At 42.4% G+C, this 21,995-nt stretch overlaps 1 protein-coding gene across 6 annotated transcripts in view; it reads left to right on the top strand.

Moving 5' to 3' along the window:
* SETDB2 (SET domain bifurcated histone lysine methyltransferase 2) overlaps positions 1 to 21,995 on the top strand; it is a 212,838-nt gene that overhangs the window by 151,817 nt on the left and 39,026 nt on the right. For 5 of the 6 annotated variants that reach the window (XM_030200463.1, XM_030200469.1, XM_030200465.1 and 2 more), the window contains 2 exons: positions 51 to 162; positions 13,079 to 13,181. In XM_030200463.1, coding sequence (XP_030056323.1) covers positions 51 to 162; positions 13,079 to 13,181 — 215 coding nt within the window. The remainder of the gene's footprint in view (positions 1 to 50; positions 163 to 13,078; positions 13,182 to 21,995) is intronic. The other variant, XM_030200466.1, reaches the window with a different exon arrangement.

The raw sequence follows: 21,995 nt of genomic DNA, 5'->3' as shown, positions 1-21,995 counted from the left end.
TGTAATTTTTTTTGAATGGACTCCTATAGTATCTAAATATCTTTTCTCTGCAGTTTTCAGAAATATGGATACAATCCAAAGAGTGTGTGTCCTCCAACAATTAAAAGACCCAAAAGCAGAACAGCAATACTTCAGAATCGACGAAAACAGATGATGAAAAAGGTGAGGAGAAAGGGCCCTTTGAAGTCATTGGTCAGATTGTTAGTTACATAGCAGTGCAATAGGCATTATGTTGGACTATTTGCCTACAGAATTATGAATCTGACATATAGGTGTAGATACATTTGGCTGTAGCTTTTATAACTATATCTCAGTACATACAATCTGATAAACTATCATATACTTATTACCTATGTGTTTATATACAGAGGACATGATACTGTGTCATTCTTTATCCCCCCCTCCCCTGGATCTATCTTGTTATATCCTTATAATCAGCCACAGCCTTAGCATTAAACTATTGGAGCTGCTAGCTCACACTTGTAAGCTGCTTTGGTCATCCCTTTAATAGAAACCAATCTGTTTAAGGAAGGTAGGTGAAAAGTTGGCCACTGGAGAAGGAATAGTTCTTGCTTGTACTAGTGAAGCCTAAAATAGGCCTCGCCAGAACTCTCAGTCCCACCTGTCGTGATTGTCTAGGCCAGCCTATTCTGGTCCCCCACTCCCTGCCTAGGCCCCTTGGCAAGAGGGTAAAGAACGGAGGCTCAGTGGGGAAAGGAAACCATGAAGTGCATTGCAGAGCCTTGGCACTGCTAAGGACATCTGACTGAGCACCTAGCTCACATCAGTAGTTACTACTACTACTACTACTTAACATTTCTAGAGCGCTACTAGGGTTACGCAGTGCTGTACAATTTAACAAAGAGAGACAGTCCCTGCTCAAAGAGCTTACAATCTAATAGACAAGTGAACGGTCGGTCCGATAGGGGCAGTCAAATTGGGGCAGTCTGGATTCACTGAACGGTAAGGGTTAGGTGCCGAACGCAGCATTGAAGAGGTGGGCTTTAAGCAAAGACTTGAAGACGGGCAGGGAGGGGGCTTGGCGTAAGGGTTCAGGAAGGTTGTTCCAAGCATAGGGTGAGGCGAGGCAGAATGAGCGGAGCCTGGAGTTGGCGGTGGTGGAGAAGGGTACTGAGAGGAGGGATTTATCCTGTGAACGGAGGTTACGGGCGGGAACGTAAGGGGAAATGAGGGTAGAGAGGTAGTGAGGGGCAGCAGACTGAGTGCATTTGTAGGTAAGAAGGAGAAGCTTGAATTGAATGCGGTATCCGATCGGAAGCCAGTGAAGTGACCTGAGGAGAGGGGTGATATGAGTATATCGGTTCTGGCGGAATATGAGACGTGCAGCAGAGTTCTGAACAGACTGAAGGGGGGATAGATGGCTAAGTGGGAGGCCGGTGAGGAGTAAGTTGCAGTAGTCCAGGCGAGAGGTAATGAGAGCGTGGACGAGAGTTCGGGTGGTGTGTTCAGAGAGGAAAGGGCGAATTTTGCTGATGTTAGTTAGGATGGAATAAGTAGTAAGAGATTATGTTGAAGATCTCAGGAGAATATTTTTCACATATGTAATAAACACTAATTTTTATACAAATAATATAGAACCTCGGTAAACAGGAGAAACACTGATGAAATGCAATAATACAAATATTAAATAATATTAATTTAAAAAACTGCATCCAAACACAGAACATCACAGATGCTGTTAAGAATAAACAGGATGAAATGGATAAAGGTGAGCCAGCACGTGCTGCATAACCAGGATCTATATTGGCCTTCTTTTGGCATCCATAAAGGAGGCAGAGCCTAGATGCAGAGCACACAGTAGCTCTGTCTTCGGCTTGTGCACCTTGAGGCATATTTTCAAAGCACTTAGACTTACAAAGTTATATACTAGCCTATTGAACTTTGTAAGTCTAAATGCTTTGAAAATGTGCCCCCTTGAGTCTCTCACAGTATTGTTGTTTGCTTGTCTGCTTCCAAAGAAAAGGCTCTTAGGCGCCAGGAGGAGGTAGGAAAGATCAAAACCATGCAAACCGGTCTAGTAGTGGCTGATTGAAGCACAGAGAGAGTGAGAGGTGTGAACCAGAAACAAGCTATGAGAATGCAAGAATTACAAGAGGCAGCAAAGCAACAAGTCCTTAAACTTAACCCATTTCCCCTCTTCCAAAAGCCATCACCTTCCAAGTAGGTATGTAGTTTATTTACTAAGGGCTCCTTTTACAAAGCCACGTTAGTGATTCTGGCGTGACAAATACAACAAAAAAAAACATTCAATTTCTGTGGGCTTTGTTGCATTTGCCACGCGGGTATCACTACCCACCCTTCCTGCTGGCAAAGTTACAGTGGGGGAAATAAGTATTTGATCCCTTGCTGATTTTGTAAGTTTGCCCACTGACAAAGACATGAGCAGCCCATAATTGAAGGGTAGGTTATTGGTAACAGTGAGAGATAGCACATCACAAATTAAATCCGGAAAATCACATTGTGGAAAGTATATGAATTTATTTGCATTCTGCAGAGGGAAATAAGTATTTAATCCCTCTGGCAAACAAGACCTAATACTTGGTGGCAAAACCCTTGTTGGCAAGCACAGCGGTCAGACGTCTTCTGTAGTTGATGATGAGGTTTGCACACATGTCAGGAGGAATTTTGGTCCACTCCTCTTTGCAGATCATCTCTAAATCATTAAGAGTTCTGGGCTGTCGCTTGGCAACTCGCATCTTCAGCTCCCTCCATAAGTTTTCAATGGGATTAAGGTCTGGTGACTGGCTAGGCCACTCCATGACCCTAATGTGCTTCTTCCTGAGCCACTCCTTTGTTGCCTTGGCTGTATGTTTTGGGTCATTGTCGTGCTGGAAGACCCAGCCACGACCCATTTTTAAGGCCCTGGCGGAGGGAAGGAGGTTGTCACTCAGAATTGTACGGTACATGGCCCCATCCATTCTCCCATTGATGCGGTGAAGTAGTCCTGTGCCCTTAGCAGAGAAACACCCCCAAAACATAACATTTCCACCTCCATGCTTGACAGTGGGGACGGTGTTCTTTGGGTCATAGGCAGCATTTCTCTTCCTCCAAACACGGCGAGTTGAGTTCATGCCAAAGAGCTCAATTTTTGTCTCATCTGACCACAGCACCTTCTCCCAATCACTCTCGGCATCATCCAGGTGTTCACTGGCAAACTTCAGACGGGCCGTCACATGTGCCTTCCGGAGCAGGGGGACCTTGCGGGCACTGCAGGATTGCAATCCGTTATGTCGTAATGTGTTACCAATGGTTTTCGTGGTGACAGTGGTCCCAGCTGCCTTGAGATCATTGACAAGTTCCCCCCTTGTAGTTGTAGGCTGATTTCTAACCTTCCTCATGATCAAGGATACCCCACGAGGTGAGATTTTGCGTGGAGCCCCAGATCTTTGTCGATTGACAGTCATTTTGTACTTCTTCCATTTTCTTACTATGGCACCAACAGTTGTCTCCTTCTCGCCCAGCGTCTTACTGATGGTTTTGTAGCCCATTCCAGCCTTGTGCAGGTGTATGATCTTGTCCCTGACATCCTTAGACAGCTCCTTGCTCTTGGCCATTTTGTAGAGGTTAGAGTCTGACTGATTCACTGAGTCTGTGGACAGGTGTCTTTCATACAGGTGACCATTGCCGACAGCTGTCTGTCATGCAGGTAACGAGTTGATTTGGAGCATCTACCTGGTCTGTAGGGGCCAGATCTCTTACTGGTTGGTGGGGGATCAAATACTTATTTCCCTCTGCAGAATGCAAATAAATTCATATACTTTCCACAATGTGATTTTCCGGATTTAATTTGTGATGTGCTATCTCTCACTGTTACCAATAACCTACCCTTCAATTATGGGCTGCTCATGTCTTTGTCAGTGGGCAAACTTACAAAATCAGCAAGGGATCAAATACTTATTTCCCCCACTGTATGCATTCATAGCTCTTTCAGTTTGGTTGACTTAGGATCTATTGTTTTGCTTTGACTGCAGTTAATGTTTGGTGTGCCCTCCCCTACAAACCTGTTGCTCTAGGTGACCGCCTAGTCTGGCCTAATTGCTGGGCCAACCCTGGTGTCACCTCATTTGTACAGTTCCAGACAATATACAAAACACCAACATAAAACCATTTGCACTTTTGCCTAGCAGGTAGCAGGTCCAGCATAGGCGGTCGGTGGCCCAACTGTTTGGGGAGGCTAAAGGGGGTGGGGTTAGGGGTGGGGCCAGGGGTGGAGCTTAAATCCATAATTGATAGAGAGAAATAAAAATAAAAGTCACAATTAATACCTTTTATTAAATTTAGATATTAGATATGTATCATATGTCAAAAAATAAAGTGGTTGCTCAAAGCATATACTAACCACAATCGCTCAACTGCAAAACACTATGCACAACTTTGTGCAAAAACACACTCAGAACCTTACTGTACCATAAATATTACACTGGGCAGAACCTAATACACCAATATACCACCCATATGGAAAATGCAGACCGTCAACAATATGAAACAAGGGATCATATCACAATTCTCATGTAGAGCCACAAAACACTTTAATTCATGTTTAATTATTATTATTATTATTATTTATTGCATTTGTATCCCACATTACCCCATCTACAGTGGTGGAAATAAGTATTTGATCCCTTGCTGATTTTGTAACTTTGCCCACTGACAAAGACATGAGCAGCCCATAATTGAAGGGTAGGTTATTGGTAACAGTGAGAGATAGCACATCACAAATTAAATCCGGAAAATCACATTGTGGAAAGTATATGAATTTATTTGCATTCTGCAGAGGGAAATAAGTATTTAATCCCTCTGGCAAACAAGACCTAATACTTGGTGGCAAAACCCTTGTTGGCAAGCACAGCGGTCAGACGTCTTCTGTAGTTGATGATGAGGTTTGCACACATGTCAGGAGGAATTTTGGTCCACTCCTCTTTGCAGATCATCTCTAAATCATTAAGAGTTCTGGGCTGTCGCTTGGCAACTCGCAGCTTCAGCTCCCTCCATAAGTTTTCAATGGGATTAAGGTCTGGTGACTGGCTAGGCCACTCCATGACCCTAATGTGCTTCTTCCTGAGCCACTCCTTTGTTGCCTTGGCTGTATGTTTTGGGTCATTGTCGTGCTGGAAGACCCAGCCACGACCCATTTTTAAGGCCCTGGCGGAGGGAAGGAGGTTGTCACTCAGAATTGTACGGTACATGGCCCCATCCATTCTCCCATTGATGCGGTGAAGTAGTCCTGTGCCCTTAGCAGAGAAACACCCCCAAAACATAACATTTCCACCTCCATGCTTGACAGTGGGGACGGTGTTCTTTGGGTCATAGGCAGCATTTCTCTTCCTCCAAACACGGCGAGTTGAGTTCATGCCAAAGAGCTCAATTTTTGTCTCATCTGACCACAGCACCTTCTCCCAATCACTCTCGGCATCATCCAGGTGTTCACTGGCAAACTTCAGACGGGCCGTCACATGTGCCTTCCGGAGCAGGGGGACCTTGCGGGCACTGCAGGATTGCAATCCGTTATGTCGTAATGTGTTACCAATGGTTTTCGTGGTGACAGTGGTCCCAGCTGCCTTGAGATCATTGACAAGTTCCCCCCTTGTAGTTGTAGGCTGATTTCTAACCTTCCTCATGATCAAGGATACCCCACGAGGTGAGATTTTGCGTGGAGCCCCAGATCTTTGTCGATTGACAGTCATTTTGTACTTCTTCCATTTTCTTACTATGGCACCAACAGTTGTCTCCTTCTCGCCCAGCGTCTTACTGATGGTTTTGTAGCCCATTCCAGCCTTGTGCAGGTGTATGATCTTGTCCCTGACATCCTTAGACAGCTCCTTGCTCTTGGCCATTTTGTAGAGGTTAGAGTCTGACTGATTCACTGAGTCTGTGGACAGGTGTCTTTCATACAGGTGACCATTGCCGACAGCTGTCTGTCATGCAGGTAACGAGTTGATTTGGAGCATCTACCTGGTCTGTAGGGGCCAGATCTCTTACTGGTTGGTGGGGGATCAAATACTTATTTCCCTCTGCAGAATGCAAATAAATTCATATACTTTCCACAATGTGATTTTCCGGATTTAATTTGTGATGTGCTATCTCTCACTGTTACCAATAACCTACCCTTCAATTATGGGCTGCTCATGTCTTTGTCAGTGGGCAAACTTACAAAATCAGCAAGGGATCAAATACTTATTTCCACCACTGTATTTGCAGGCTCAATGTGGCTTACATAGATTTGTTAACATTGTGGGATAAAATGCCATATATGAAGTAAATAAATATAAACTTTTAACATTGAGCACCTGATTCTCAAAGTGGACATATTCCAAACACTATAATTAAAATAAAATGATCTTTTCTACCTTTGTTTTTCTGTTTACTTTATAAGCTCTAATGAAAACACAGCATTGCAACACTGTGCAAAATAGATTGTCAAGCTTGATTATTGACTTTCCATATACTGTCACTGCCATGGGGTTTTTATCATGCAGGACTAAGACAAATAAATAAGGGAAAAAATGAAGGTGAAGATCGGCCATCTGCTAGTCTGATGGGCAAATCACTGCTTTTGGATTATTGAAATGTACTGAGGGTGGCATTGCTCCATAAATATTAAAACCTCAGGGGTCGAGGTCTGATTTTTGCAAACACTTTCCACTAGATATTTTTAAATTAAAGAACATGTTTGTTAAAATGAAAGTTGAACAACTGTGAAGCAGAATATCTCACATTCTAGAATCTCACAAGCCTCAGATGATATTCTGTTTTGACCCCTCTAGTTTTTGCTGTCTGCTAGTAATTTCCTAGCAAGGAAACAAAATGTTTGAGCTCTAGAAAGATCAGGACTTCTCAGCTAGAGCCAGGGCTCAAATTTTGCAAAGTTCTAACCACCCCATGCAAAGCAGCTGCACTTCTGCTGACCTGTTTTACCCTCTTGAAATTGTCCTCAAACACTCCAGCATGAGACGTTCTCCCTCCGACACCAGCGCGGCGATTCACATAGCCAGTCCTAATCTGCATGCGTCGGAGCCTCTCCTTCAGACACGTCCCGCCTCTGCGTAAGACAGGAAGTTGCATTGAGGAGGCGGGACGCGTCTGAAGGAGAGGCTCCGACGCAGGCAGATTAGGGCTGGCTATGTGAATCGCTGCGCCGGCGTCGGAGAGAGAATGCCTCAGGCCAGAGAGTGTCCATGACCATGCAGATGGGTGAGAGTGGGGGGGAGGGGAAGCACAAGACTCGCGCGGGAGGGGGGAGGAGGCAGAGACCGACCATCTCTTCTAAAGATGTGTTTGGGGGAGCAACCGCTCCCCCTGCGCCCTGGCCAGCAGCCAAGGGAAGTCCACGATTGGGCTAAGCCTCTTATACGGGGCGCCTATGAGGTCCAGTGATAGTTTGCGGGGGGGGGGGGGGGGCGTCAGAGTCCCTATCGGTTGGTTCCCCCCATTCTCCCACCCGCCCCCAGGGTTACAAACTGCTAAAGGACATTTATCTATTATCTGTTAGCAGATGTTCAGTTGTGTCTACTTCACCTGCTAACTTAAAAATGTTTTTTTTTCTAAATAGAGGGTTTCCGGCATGAGAGCAATTAAAACATGCTGCCTTCGGCCTCCTCTGCACTCTCCCTCTATCGCGGTCCACCTCACCTCTGATGCAACTTCCTGTTTCTTCCTGGGTAGGCTGCGGCGGCAGAGGGAGAGTGCTGAGGAGGCCGAAGGCAGCATGTTTGAATCACTCCTGCACTGGAAAACCTAAGTTACACTGGGCAGGTGAGGGAGATGCTGGATGGGGGAGGAAAGAAGGGGAAGATATGCTGTGCAGCACGTGCCGTTTCTGGCGCCCCCAAATGTTGCGTCCCCCACCCACCCCAGCCATGCATACCCTCATTACCGCGTTCCACCGTCCCTGGCAGGTAGTTATCAGTTTATTGCTACTGGATTAATGGGGAGGACAGTTTTCAATAGATTGTGACAGGGTAACCATGGTAGCTGGATAAAATCAAGAATTAAGAGGTGCATGTCACCATGCAACGGAGAAGCAGCTGAAAAGCCAAGCTGTGCTCTGCCCTCCCAAGGAATTGGCAATTTACCTGCTTTACCATCCTGATTCTGCCTGTGACCCTCGGTGAGGCAAATTACATATCTCGTACTATAATAAGAGGCTACGTTACTGGAATCAGGTTAATAGGGCCAGTAAATTGGCTCACAGAGATAAAGAAAGAGAAACTGTAGCCTACCGAAAACAAGATGGCCAACCATCTGAGTCCTGTGAGCTCCTCTGTGGGTGCCGTGTGGACAGCAGAAATCATGGCTGAAGCAATAGCAGCAGTCAAGGCAGCTCTAGATTTAAAAAAAAACTGCAGAAGAAACACATGAACGCTTGGACAACATTTGCTTGGAATTTAGATGCAGGATTGCAACGCACTTCTGATTTAGAAGTCAAAGTGATGCAGGATAATATCTCACTTTAAAAAAAGAGTTCTAGAGTTAGAACAGAAGATTGATGGTATTGAAAATCGAACTCACCGCAATAATTTGCAGTTGGTCAGACTACCGGAATCAATTTCAGACACACTTACCTAGTTTTTTTAGAAACTTGAATATCACAATCTATGAGTCTTGAAGATGCCTTGGGGGAAGTGCTGATTGTATTTTCGGTTTTAATAAGAGACACAACTTGTATTTTGCATGACATCACATATATAAACGCAATTAAATGTAATACTAACATATTGAGAATGTGTAGCTTTATAAAATTAGAGTGGTAATAACCGGAGCTATATATTCCTTTCATGGAGAAGTGGGATTTAGTGATGAGGAGGGGGCGACTTTTAGTGACTGTTCCCTTTAAGGGACATACTACGGGGGATGGGACTTATGTAGGCTTGGGGATTTTTTTTCTTTTTCTTTTTTTTTGCTTATGTAACTGGGTACATGCATGAGGGAGATATGGGTGGAGGGATATGTGGCTTAGGGAGAGGATGGGGAGGGATTTTTTACACAGTCTTTTGGGTGCTATTGGTCATAGATATACTCTTTTATGTTTGATATGGGCTCAATCAAAGGGAAAGGTATGTTTGGGATGTCAGAGGCCGGGATGGCATTTCAACATTGCTATGTTTAATATATGTCACACAAGCTATTTTAATGTGGAGATTATTTAATGGTTATAAAGATATTTTCTTGGAATGTAAGAAGCATTTGTTCCCCTATTAAGCGGAAGAAGGTTTTGCACAGCCTTCATAGAAAGCGAGCTACTACATCCATGCTCCAAGGAAGCTCATTTGACATCAGAGGAACATAAGAAATTTAGCACATGGTGGGTGGGGGTCTTATATTGATGCCAAGGCTAAAGGGAAAAAAATCAAGAGTTATTATCCTGTTTTATAAATCATTGCAAGTCCAAAAACAAGTATTGTAACTGATCTAGAGGGTAGATTTGTACTTGCCCAGGATATAGTGGACAGGATGCCACTAGTCTTATGCAATGTATATGCCCCCAATGTTTAAAACTTTATCTCACTGATTCAATCTAATGCTAATGCACCTAAAATGATAGGGGGGAGATTTTAATATGGTAGCAGACCCTGACATGGGTAAGACATTTAATCCTCATAAAGACAAATGGGTTGATACCAAGGGGATTCCGTTGCTTTGTGCGACCCTAGATGTTATTGATGTCTGTTGCCTTCTCCATCCTGGAGCCAGAGATTTCACCCATCTATCAAAGGCACACATAACATATTCTAGAATTGATTATGTACTAATGGAAAGAAATTTATTTTCTATGATGACAGGAGCCACTATTGACTCAATTTCAATATTCAATCATTCACCTGTTTGGGTGGAATTTCAGGGGCTAAGACACAAGGAATCTGATAGATCTTGGTTCTTTTCTTTGGATTTATATATACTGCTGTCAACTTTTTTGAATTCTTAACAATAAGTGGGTTGAGTATAAACATTTTAATTCACAGCATGCTTTAGTTGAAATACTGTATTGGGATACAGCCAAGAGTGTTTTATGAGATGACATCATAGTTTATAACAGCACAAAGAAAAAACATAGATCATGCAATCTTGCAGTTGAACGTCAGTGATGTCACCCGACCCATCATAATCAGACTCAATTGTTTGCAACACAGGCAGCTCTGAATAAGTTATTGCAGCAATGGGCTAGAAAATAGACACTATTCTATCAGTACCTTTTTGTATAAATATGGTCACACTACCAGTAAATTGCTGGACCATCTGGCTAACCCTAAAAAAACAATCATCTAGAGGGTTGACTTTAAAAAAAAACAACCCCCCCCCCCCCCCACCACAGTGCTCAACACATAAAAAGAGATTAATCACATTTTTAAAGAGTATTCCTAGGGGGGCTTTATAGCACTGATTATTCTAATGGATTAGATCCAGACTCATGTTTGGAAAGTGTTGAATTGCCTTACCTCACTCCATTGTAATCTGCTATACTAGATTGACCCATTGAGAAGAGTGAAGTTCTTTGGTCCTTCCTCAGGAGTTCTCTCTAAGTGCCTGGTCCGGATGGATACAGAGCAGAATTCTATAACTTATTAGCAGATATTGTCAGACCTCTGACTGCTATGTTTAATCGGGTTATTTCTGATCGATATATGCCAACATCATTGGAGTCAGTGCAGTTAGTTGTTTTCCCTAAACTGGGATATAGGCCCATATCCTTGATCTGTAGCCAAGCTACTAAGAACAGTACTGTCTAATTGCTTGGCACAGGTGCTCCATATCTTATTGAGGACCACAAATGGGGTTTATACGAGAACGCTATGCAGTGAAAAATATTAGCAAAATTTATCTACACTAGAAGCAACATGATCACGAGGAGAACCTACATTGCTTATCAACTTTGATGCTGAAAAAGCATTTGATCGAGTTTGTTGGGGATTTATGTTTAAGGTTTTGTGTAAATATGGCATTGGGGGTCGTTTTGGTGATGCTATCCAAGCTTTTATATCATGCACCCAATTTATGGTTTAATTTAATGGTATCAACTCTGAGATGTTTTCCATTTTTTAGAGGTACGAGGCAGTTTCGTTGCACTAAGCATGTGTGTAGATCTTTATGGAAATTTTCTTTCAACAGTGTTTGTATAGGTATTTATATGAAGATTGTCTTTCTGTATGGGTTAGCTCATCTACAGCTGTGTTCTCTAGTTCATAATGTTGCACACTGCTGATGGTGATTAGACAACTTTGTAGTGGTTTTTTGGTGGGGGGTTTCTCACTGTAATTACAGCACTCTGAGTACATTTTTTTTTTAATGTATGAACAGTTCCACTGAGTATACAGGCTAATGAGAGTACATGGCAGACTGTGATCACATGATATATAGCACTATGATGTAGACCATTATGGCTACTGTAGATTTTCACTGTGTAGCACACCTATGATAGTTTTTTTTTTTTTTAAGTACACTGTTGATGGTGAAACACAGTATAGCACACTGATGTAAACCAATAAGGCTATTGTAGAATATTATTGGATTTTACATAAGTGTAGTTTTTTTCATTTTCTAATGTGTATATGGTATTCGTTGTGCCTCAATATTTGATGACATCCTTTTTTATTCAATTTTTTGTTTTGGGGGGGGTTTGCCCAGTTTATTAATGATTTTCCTGCAATACATTTCGAGGAAGTGGGAATGTTTCTTTGGTAAGACAGGCAGCATTGTGTATAGTGGTTCATTTTAGCCTTCTATACAGATACATTATTTTTCTAATTATGAATATGCCTATGCTTGTTTAATTATTTGTGTTTTTAATTTGCATGTATGTAAAATAGTATTATCATTTATTTCAAGGTTTTTGCATTTTTATGTCTCAAGTTTTAATTCTTAGTCATATTGTATTAATATGTATTATTTATTTTATGTGGTGTCCAAGGGAATTCATAAAATATGGAATGAATATATATATATATATATATATGTCACTGTTTTAAATCAAGCTTATTAATGTTTGATATGATTATTTAAATGGATATTTATTTTATGCTTTCTCTATTATTCTTATAAATCCCTGACTCAGGCGGACTCTCGACGAAACACGGCCCGTGTTGGGTCATTTTCTAAGTAAACCATTTCTTATTGTCCCAGTCTTGAAGGCCCTTGTGTGCATTTTTTGTTCTGTTTTGGTTGGTGTACTCTTGATCCCTCTTTGTTTTCCATGACATGTAGCAGGAATGAAATAGCATTTTTATATATTCTTGTCAAGAAGGGTGGACTATATACTACTTTATATAGGAAGCCCATTGAACATAACACCTTATCCAGATTTGATAGCCTTTATCCTTGAAGTTTGTTTAGATTTACTTTTGGACAGTTTCTATAGATCTGATGAATTTATTCCTCAATTGATGAGTGTAGACCATACCACAGGCTGGAATTTTGGCACAAAGACTAATGAAGTGGTATTATTCTAAACAGCCGATACATACCGTGTATCTTCTGACATTTGTTTTGCCAATAGAGACTTGTTGATAACGTTCAAACCGCAAAAATCATTGCACAAATTTAAATATGAGCACAAACTGAGGCTAGGTTCTTCACAAATAGTGTGCAACAAAAGAGCAGGTCAGCAGGACCTTCAATTTACTTAAGGACCAAATTTATTTAAAAATACCCAGCATGGTTGTGGGGTTTTTTTGCTCACAGGCTACATCTGCGGTAAAAAATTGGACAACTACTATATAAAAAGTGAATGTTTAAATCCTTACTGTATACACCATATCGATAGTGTCTAAATATGTTCTGCAAAGTACACATCAAATTTACTCTTTCCCATCAATGTCTAAACAATATGATTTCCTCAGTGTGACAACTGACTAAGAGCCTTTACTTGTACATGTGAGATTTATGTGGCCAAATCCCAATGTTAGGTAGATGATTTTTTTGAATATCATCTTTATATATGTTGTGCCTTTTTTTCTGATTCAAAAAATTCATAAATCCTTAAATTATTTGACAAACATGATATGATTCCTTTTAATCCTTGTTGCTTGATATAAAGATGTATCACAGCTTTGTTTTATGTTCTTAGGGAATTGCCACGCCAATGCATGGCAGCTCAGAAGATGAAGATGTCCTTCTTTCCCAGCAATTGCCCAAAATAAAATTATCCATCAGGACAAGAAGAGCAAGCAGTAAGTTGGCATACTTAGGATGTACGTTTTGTATGTGCCACATTGTATATTCTTTTTTTTTTTCAGGAAGCATTCCACAGGTGAAAAATCTATTTGTGACAGAAAGAAACAGCTTAGTTGAATATATGCATACAAAGCATCTGGGAATTTGCTTGACCAGTGGTTTAATAATAAGAGATTTCCAAAGTTGTAGTCACAATGCAAAGTATAGGGGATTCTAAAGTAGATTGTCCAGTTAGATTCCAGTCTAGTGGTGAAAAAGACATGAATCTGTTACCAATACTATGTTCAGAATATTCTACATTTTTAAAAAGTATGTGGGAAAAACCTTTTACAAGAATCATAAAATAAGCTTAAAGCCTGTTATTTACAATAATCTGTCTTCCACAACATAGGACACTCTGTCAGTAGATTCACTGTCAAGGTTTATTGCTTACATAATTCACAGTGTGTGTCCTACAATTATTGTAATCATAATTAATCTGTGGAATTGCTTCATTGGAGTATTTATTAAAAACATACTCCCTGATTCTATAACTTGGCGCCTACATTCATGTGCCAAAATGAGTTATAAAATTCTAGGACTTAGTGTGTGACTGTTAAAGTTACATGTGTAAGTGCTAGTTGAGCACTAAGCAACATGCTTAACATGTACCACCTGTTCCTCTGATCCCATTCCCACCCACCTTCTTAATGCCATCTCTCCTGCTCTTATTCCTTTTATCTGTCATATTCTTAACCTCTCATTTTCCACTGCGACTGTCCCTGCTGCCTTTAAACATGCTGTGGTCACACCTCTCCTTAAGAAGCCTTCACTCGACCCTACTTGTCCCTCTAATTACCGACCCATCTCCCTCCTTCCTTTTCTCTCCAAATTACTTGAGCGTGCTGTTCACTGCCGCTGCCTTGCTTTTCTCTCCTCACATGCTATTCTTGACCCACTACAATGTGGTTTTCGCCCTCTCCACTCAACCGAAACTGCGCTTACTAAAGTCTCCAATGACCTATTACTGGCTAAATCCAGAGGTCAATATTCCATCCTCATTCTTCTTGATCTTTCCGCCGCTTTTGACACTGTCGATCACAGCATACTTCTCGATACCCTGTCCTCACTTGGATTCCAGGGCTCTGTCCTTTCCTGGTTCTCTTCCTACCTCTCCCTCCGCACCTTTAGTGTTCACTCTGGTGGATCCTCTTCTACTTCTATCCCTCTGCCTGTCGGCGTACCTCAGGGTTCTGTTCTTGGTCCCCTCCTCTTTTCTATCTACACTTCTTCCCTTGGTTCATTAATCTCATCCCATGGCTTTTCCTACCATCTCTATGCTGATGACTCCCAAATCTACCTTTCTACCCCTGATATCTCACCTTGCATCCAAACCAAAGTTTCAGCGTGCTTGTCTGACATTGCTGTCTGGATGTCTCAACGCCACCTGAAATTAAATATGTCCAAAACCGAGCTTCTCATTTTCCCCCCCAAACCTACCTCCCCGCTCCCCCCATTTTCTATTTCTGTTGATGGCTCTCTCATTCTCCCTGTCTCCTCAGGTCGAAACCTTGGGGTCATCTTTGACTCTTCTCTCTCCTTCTCTGCTCATATCCAGCAGATTGCCAAGACCTGTCGTTTCTTTCTTTACAACATCCGTAAAATCCGCCCCTTTCTTTCCGAGCACTCTACCAAAACACACATCCACACCCTTGTCACCTCTCGTTTAGACTACTGCAATCTGCTTCTTGCTGGCCTCCCACTTAGTCACCTCTCCCCTCTCCAGTCGGTTCAAAACTCTGCTGCCCGTCTCATCTTCCGCCAGGGTCGCTTTACTCATACTACCCCTCTCCTCAAGACCCTTCACTGGCTCCCTATCCGTTTTCATATCCTGTTCAAACTTCTTCTACTAACCTATAAATGTACTCACTCTGCTGCTCCCCAGTATCTCTCCACACTCGTCCTTCCCTACACCCCTTCCCGTGCACTCCGCTCCATGGATAAATCCTTCTTATCTGTTCCCTTCTCCACTACTGCCAACTCCAGACTTCGCGCCTTCGGTCTCGCTGCACCCTACGCCTGGAATAAACTTCCTGAGCCCCTACGTCTTGCCCCATCCTTGGCCACCTTTAAATCTAGACTGAAAGCCCACCTCTTTAACATTGCTTTTGACTCGTAACCACTTGTAACCACTCGCCTCCACCTACCCTCCTCTCTTCCTTCCCGTTCACATTAATTGATTTGATTTGCTTACTTTATTTATTTTTTGTCTATTAGATTGTAAGCTCTTTGAGCAGGGACTGTCTTTCTTCTATGTTTGTGCAGCGCTGTGTATGCCTTGTAGCACTATAGAAATGCTAAATAGTAGTAGTAGTAGTTGTGACAAATTTCAAAAGATATGTCCCAGGAGTCTTCATAATCATCAGCAGTGTATGAAAGGGGTGCCATCAACAGTGAAGGACCCCAATGTTGCATCAAGGAAGCACCGGTGGGAGCACTGAAATCTAGGAAGCATTGCTCCTTCTGAAATTTTCAAACCCTGGCCTTAGGGACAGGGCGTTCTCAAGTTCTTCCATCCAAGGAAAGTGAAGGATTCTGCTGCTTCAGTATTGGCATTAGGGGAGACTAGTACAGTGAGCCAAATAAGGGCAAAGGATCATTAGCACTGGTCCCCATGAATGCCTGATTCAGAGAGCAGGGAGATATTAACTGCACCCATACACAGACATCCATGCTAAAATAGTCTGGGGAATGCGGCAGTCTTCAAGCATCCATCTCTGCCACCAATGCACTTTAAGTGGCTCAGGAGGATGTCACTTCATGCAACTTTGACATTGGAAAGTTTTGTTTTTTTGTGTGTGTTTTTTAATTCATTCTTTTTTTTTTATTGAATTTTATGGTCAAAACGTTATAGTATGCTTCTCCTCCAGTTGGTAATCTACCAGCCAAGACCCCAAACAGTACATATTCAACGTCATATAACCTACGAAGCCACCTGATAAGAATACTAAACCATCTTTACATGATCATTTTGGATATCCCCAACTTTTACTGATTTAATAATGAAACAGTATATCTTATTTAGCACATAACTTATTTAACAGTATAACATCTCTGTGATGCCTACTGAAATGTGTATTTAAAAAGGACATTTTCCGATTGGTACAATCTTGACCACCCATAACCTGCTGCAAAGTATTATTGTTCTAGAAATGGGCCCAGATCTCCACAATAAATATATGGGACTAAATTCTATAAATGGCATTGAAAAAATAGTACTTATCGCTATTCTATAAATGGCACTTATAGTTAGGTGCCATTTATAGAATAGCGCTTAGCAGCAGAGACTGTGACTACATTTAGACACGACCATTTACACCACTGAAACCTTGGTGTAAATCCCCATGCCTAAATTAGGTGTGGATTCCTGTTATTCTGTAACAATATGCATAAATTGTGGGAACACCCCTGATCACCCATGGTCATGGCAGTGCCCCCCTTTGGACCTGCACATAAATTGTAATTATATCCAATTAGCCAATTACTGATACTAATTGGCTCATTAAATTGCGTGCACAGTTTTTAGCGACTTTTATAGAATTTAGGGGATGATGTTTCCCTTTGAGAGACCATGCCAATCTATCATACCTCATGAATCACTCCAGATTCTCTCCTGTTGTTCAGTTCCCAGTTTGCTCTTAGATTTCCAATTTCTGGTTATTACTATTGTGGCAGCCATAAGTAGGTTCAAGATAAGTATGGTAGCTATTTACTTTTACCCTTGTGTGGGTAGAGGGTAATCCCAATAGACATATCTTTAAGTCTTCTTTTTCATATTAAGCTACAACTTATGTTACCACTTTCCATTAGACAACTGGAAAATTATGGTTTATTTAGAAAGATGTTAAAAACCTTTCTTTTTAGGAAATATTTTTTATTTTCATGATTTGTTGAATTTTGGATGGGTATTTTTTTGTGTATATGTACTTTCTTGACTAATTCTTCAATATCTTGATTGTAACAGTCACTGAAATGGTTGGTGGTTGTAACATGCACTGAAATGGTTGGTGGTTGTGGGATATAAGATTGTAATAATAATAATAATCTCCAGGAATCATCCTTTGAATTTGCTGAATTCTGTTTCAAACTTCTAACCAGAATCTTTGAATCTCTGCACACTCCTACCACATGTAGTGCCTTCTTGTGTATACCCTCTGCAACATCTCCCCAAGGAACTTTTTCCCATTTTATAACAGTACCGGGTTACACTTGCAATGGAACCTAGGTTCTGTTATAGAATAGGCATCTACCAATTCTGTAACTGGGTGCACTCTTTTAGGTGCCCCAATACCAGACAGTGAGAGCCTATTTTATAACAGCATTGGGGCTCCCAGGTGCTATTATAGAATATTAGCGTAACCCAGTACTGGTGTACTTAACATTTAGGCACCTGCAGTTACTCCAGCCATAAAACAGTCATAACTGCAGTAACCTAAATACATGTATATATGGCATCCCCACCAATGTGAATGCCCCCCTTGCATTTATGCACTATGACATTATACACAGAATAGCCCTTGGTTGATTTGCTGCCACTTACATACGTAAGTTCCAGTTTTCTGTGCATTTACATGCTCAAGTGGCACATAGCTGTAAGCACCCGGTTATAGTATCACACTTCACATCCTATATAATAATTCTCACATTCTAAAACCTGGCTACCTGTGTCTGTAACTTGCTGGGTCTCCGAAGCCTCAACTGACGTCACTGCAGGGAGAGGAGTAAAGCCTCAGCTGATGTCACTGCAGGGGGAGGAGTACCTACTCCTTCCCCTGCCTACGAAGCAGCTCTCACTGCTGCCGCCCCCCCGCCGCATCAACCAAGCCCCTCCCCCCCTCCCCCACGGCGCATCACCCAAGCCTTGACACCCCTCCCCCTCGTCATCTCTCGCTGGTGATGGGATAGGGAGGAAAGAGTCCTCATTGCCACCAGGGCCAACAACGGCGGAACGCGGAGCTTCCAAGTCGTGACTGGCAGCAGAAATAGAGAATGCGAGTCCCAAGACGCCGAGCAGCTAGATGGCTCTGGTAACGGTGCAGCGATCTCCCACCCCTACCACCAGCTCCAGTCCCTGCGTGTCGGTGAGTGAGTGTCCAGTGGCCGGCTTCAGCCTCGCGCCTTCCTGTCAGGACGCTGCGCATGCGCACTCAGCCCGGTCTGGAAATTGGGATGCGTCTCACCCTGTCGAGCTGCTGAAATAATTCACTCATACGCTCGGTCACCCATCCATACATTTACAGATTCATACAATTATTCTCTCTCGGTCATAAAAGAATGCATTTTGCTCACACACATGGTCACACGCGCTTTTCTTACAATTACTTCCATATTCAGATGAGCTGCTTCCGCCCCGCTTCAGGTATAAGTGCAGACTTCCTCTTCCCCCTCCCCCACTCCTCAGTCTCACATACACACACACACACTGTCTCTCACACACTCTCTCTCTCACACAAACACACACACACTCTGTCTCTCTCTCTCTCATTCTCTCTCTGACATACATACGCCATCTCTCACACACACTCTGAGGAAGACCTGACATTTTGGGTGGGCCCAGAGCTAATGTGGGTGGGCACTATATACAAGTAGTGTTTCTTGCCTGCAACAACATAAACCACATACATACTTTGGGCTAGGTTTACTAAGCAGTGCTATGAGCATGTTAGTGTTTTCAACGCACGTAAATGCTTTACATGTGTTAAACACTAATGTGCCCATAGACATGTATAGGCGTGTTAGCATTTAATGTGGCTTAAATTTACAGGCACATTAAAAATGCTAACGCACCTTAGTAAATATACCCTTAATGTGAAAAAAACATTATTTTAAAATATAGTTACATTATGCCATATCAAACCACCTACACTTTTTTTTTCTTATTTTACCTTAGGCACTGCAGAGACAATCACCACCAAAATGAGAGAAATAGACAACTTTTTTAAAATTAACCTGGGCACTATTAAAATTTATTATTGGTGAATTTCTGGGTGGGGATGGGCTCCATTGCCTAGGGCAAAAGAGATATGTTTAATGATTAAATATACCTTTTATTTTGCCCTAGTCAGTGAAGAGTCCACCCCCACCCAGAAGCCCACCACCACCAGAGCCATCATTTTGATTACAAAGGTATATTTAATGATTAAAATATACCTTTTTTTGCCCAAGGCAAAATGCTAGGGTAATCAAGAGTAATCAAAATGCTGGCTGGTGGAGGCTTCTGGGTGGGGGTGGGCTCTTTACTGCCTACGGCAAAAAAAGGTATATTTTAATCATTAAATATACCTTTTTGCCCTAGGCAGTGAAGTGCTTAACCCACCCAGAAGCCCACCACCACCAGCCAGCATTTATGAGTACAATTACACATTTTAAAAATACATGTATTTACATGGCTTCTGTAGCAGTGTTGTGGGGCCGTGGGGAAAGTTCTACTGCTGCTGCTGTGATTGATCCAGTGAAAATCATAGACCCGGCCCACTGCAAGCACAGACTGGCAGCCGCACCCGTGCCGCGACACATTCAAGCCGACAGCTTTCCCATGCGGCACTGCGTGCGGCGCCATTGTGCTGTGCACTGCGGGCCACCCAGGCCAGGGGGAGCGGGCAGTAGTACAGCAGCATGGCGCGTGCAACCCCAGAGCGGCCGCTAGACTTTAGTGCGCCACGAGATTGAAGAACGGCGCCTCTTAGGGGATAGCGGTAATGCAGGCATGCAACGTCGGAGGGACGAAGAGGGGAGGACTGGGACTGTCCAAGGAGCTGCCTCCTGCCAGTGAGAGTGCCGACGGCCAAAAGAAAGCAGGTAGGTGGTGGTTGAGTGGGCTGCTGCGCCTGAAAAAACTAAGGCTTTGATAGCGGCTGCTGAGCTGGTGTCCACTTTCAGCGCGTAAAATTAGGTGGGCCTGAGCCGAGATTGGGTGGGCCTGGGCCCACCCGTAGCTACGCCCCTGGCTAGCGCCCGTTTCATTTCTCACAGAAACGGGCTTTTTTCCTAGTGTTTAATAAATTGAATTGATTTTCTTTTGAATCTTATACTTAAAGAGATGTACATGCATAAAAGAACAAGATTGGACAACAGTTATATAGAAAAAGCCCATAATACAATACAGCATAGACTGAACAAGCATCTATATTAATAGACTCTAGAATATATTTACCCCAACAGTAGATACATCTTATACAAGTGCTCAATCACAGCAACAGCAGGAGGGAACAGGGCACCCTATTAATTCTTAATGACAGGACCTTCAACAGAAGTCCTGTTTATAGAGAAAAAAATCCTGGCGTGCCAACTATCTCTGCAGGGGAATGCATGAAAAAATTACAGGTCTCTCCTCTAATGGGCTGGATCCTCCAACAGTAGCTAGCTACAGAATTGACCACCATGATGCAGGATATCCCACATGTACTTAGTAGAGCATGTATGACAGGGGATGGAGTCAAGATGGTGCCTGTGATCTGAGCAGTTCTGAAACCTCTTTGAAAATTTTCCTTTGCTATTTCTTATGGCTCCTAAACATAGGTAGGCTCTAAATCTGTAGGTTCTTAAGCTTCCATCAACTTTTATGCTTATAAGCGTCCCAGAGATGCCATGGCTAGTACTCCTACTTCAGTTACCGGCGATGGAGATTCAGAACTGTCTGGGGGCAAGATTGTTAGGAACTAAATTTATTAAAGATTTTGAGGGATAACAGGGGATACTTAGGCTAACATAGTATTTTAAAATAGAAGATGGGAGCCATATTACTCTGAGATGGTTATGCAGTGATAGGATACACCTGGATGTTATTTTTAAGTCATGTTGTTTGAGTTGGACCCAGAATGTCTCACGTGTTCAAGAATAACAAGGGCCATGTTTGCAGAAGTAAGAGACCAGGCTGACCCAGATCCTTGGGAAAGATATTCAGTCCAGGGTATCCTAAAATAAGCTAATGAGAGTGATGAACTGGACTAATGGAAGGTTCTGAAAAGGGGGATGCAAAGTGAACTCATTGGAAGTGACTAATGGTAAACAGACAAGATGTCTGAATAAACTTTCTTCCCTGGAACTTTCCTTGGAGCGTCCCATTGGGGTCCATTATCAAAGTTTATTATAAAAGATGAGAATGAAAGGGGTTTCTTTTGAGTTGCTGTGAACCAGTGTGATGGTGAGTAGATGAGGGAAGAAAGTATCATTGATTGGCTTACTTGCATATAAAGAAAAGCAGAGAAGCCCCTCATTCCTGTATTATTGGCCTGAACGTTTGTTATCTTAGAGTAACAGGCTTGGTGAGTATGTGGGTTAGCTATGGAAACAATCAGTATGACGGAGAAAACTGATGTTCTTTTTAGTTGTGTTAGGATTGACTCTGCTAATGATTAACTTGTTTTGTGAGCTTAGCTAAAAGAAGCCATGCTTCCTGTTATACTACAAATCTTAATCTTGTATCAGAAATTCTATATTGTGATTCTTTCTAATTGATGCCTGAATAAAGTTCTTAATTTTCAGAGAAGGGTTTCTTCCTTTTAATATCACCTCTGGGTAAAAAGCATAGCGTTGGGAAGGAGTTAAAATATAGCATAGTTCATTTTTCTCCTAACAAGGTCTCCCTCCACCTGCAAGAATTCTCAACCCCCCTCCCCCGCCCGCCCTAGGCTAGAAGATCTGAAAGGGTAAATGGCAGTGGCCATATTGGTGGCAAAGGCCGTAAATAGTGTGCTTAACATTGTGATCAGTTTGGCCTCTCTCGGTTATGTCAGAGGTGATTGCTCCCCAGGCCATTTTGGAAACTGGCA

Source organism: Microcaecilia unicolor, chromosome 4 (genome assembly GCF_901765095.1).
Source record: "Microcaecilia unicolor chromosome 4, aMicUni1.1, whole genome shotgun sequence".
NCBI lineage: Eukaryota > Metazoa > Chordata > Amphibia > Gymnophiona > Siphonopidae > Microcaecilia > Microcaecilia unicolor.
Note: the sequence above shows the minus strand (reverse complement) of the source record. Positions and strands in the feature narration are given on the sequence as shown.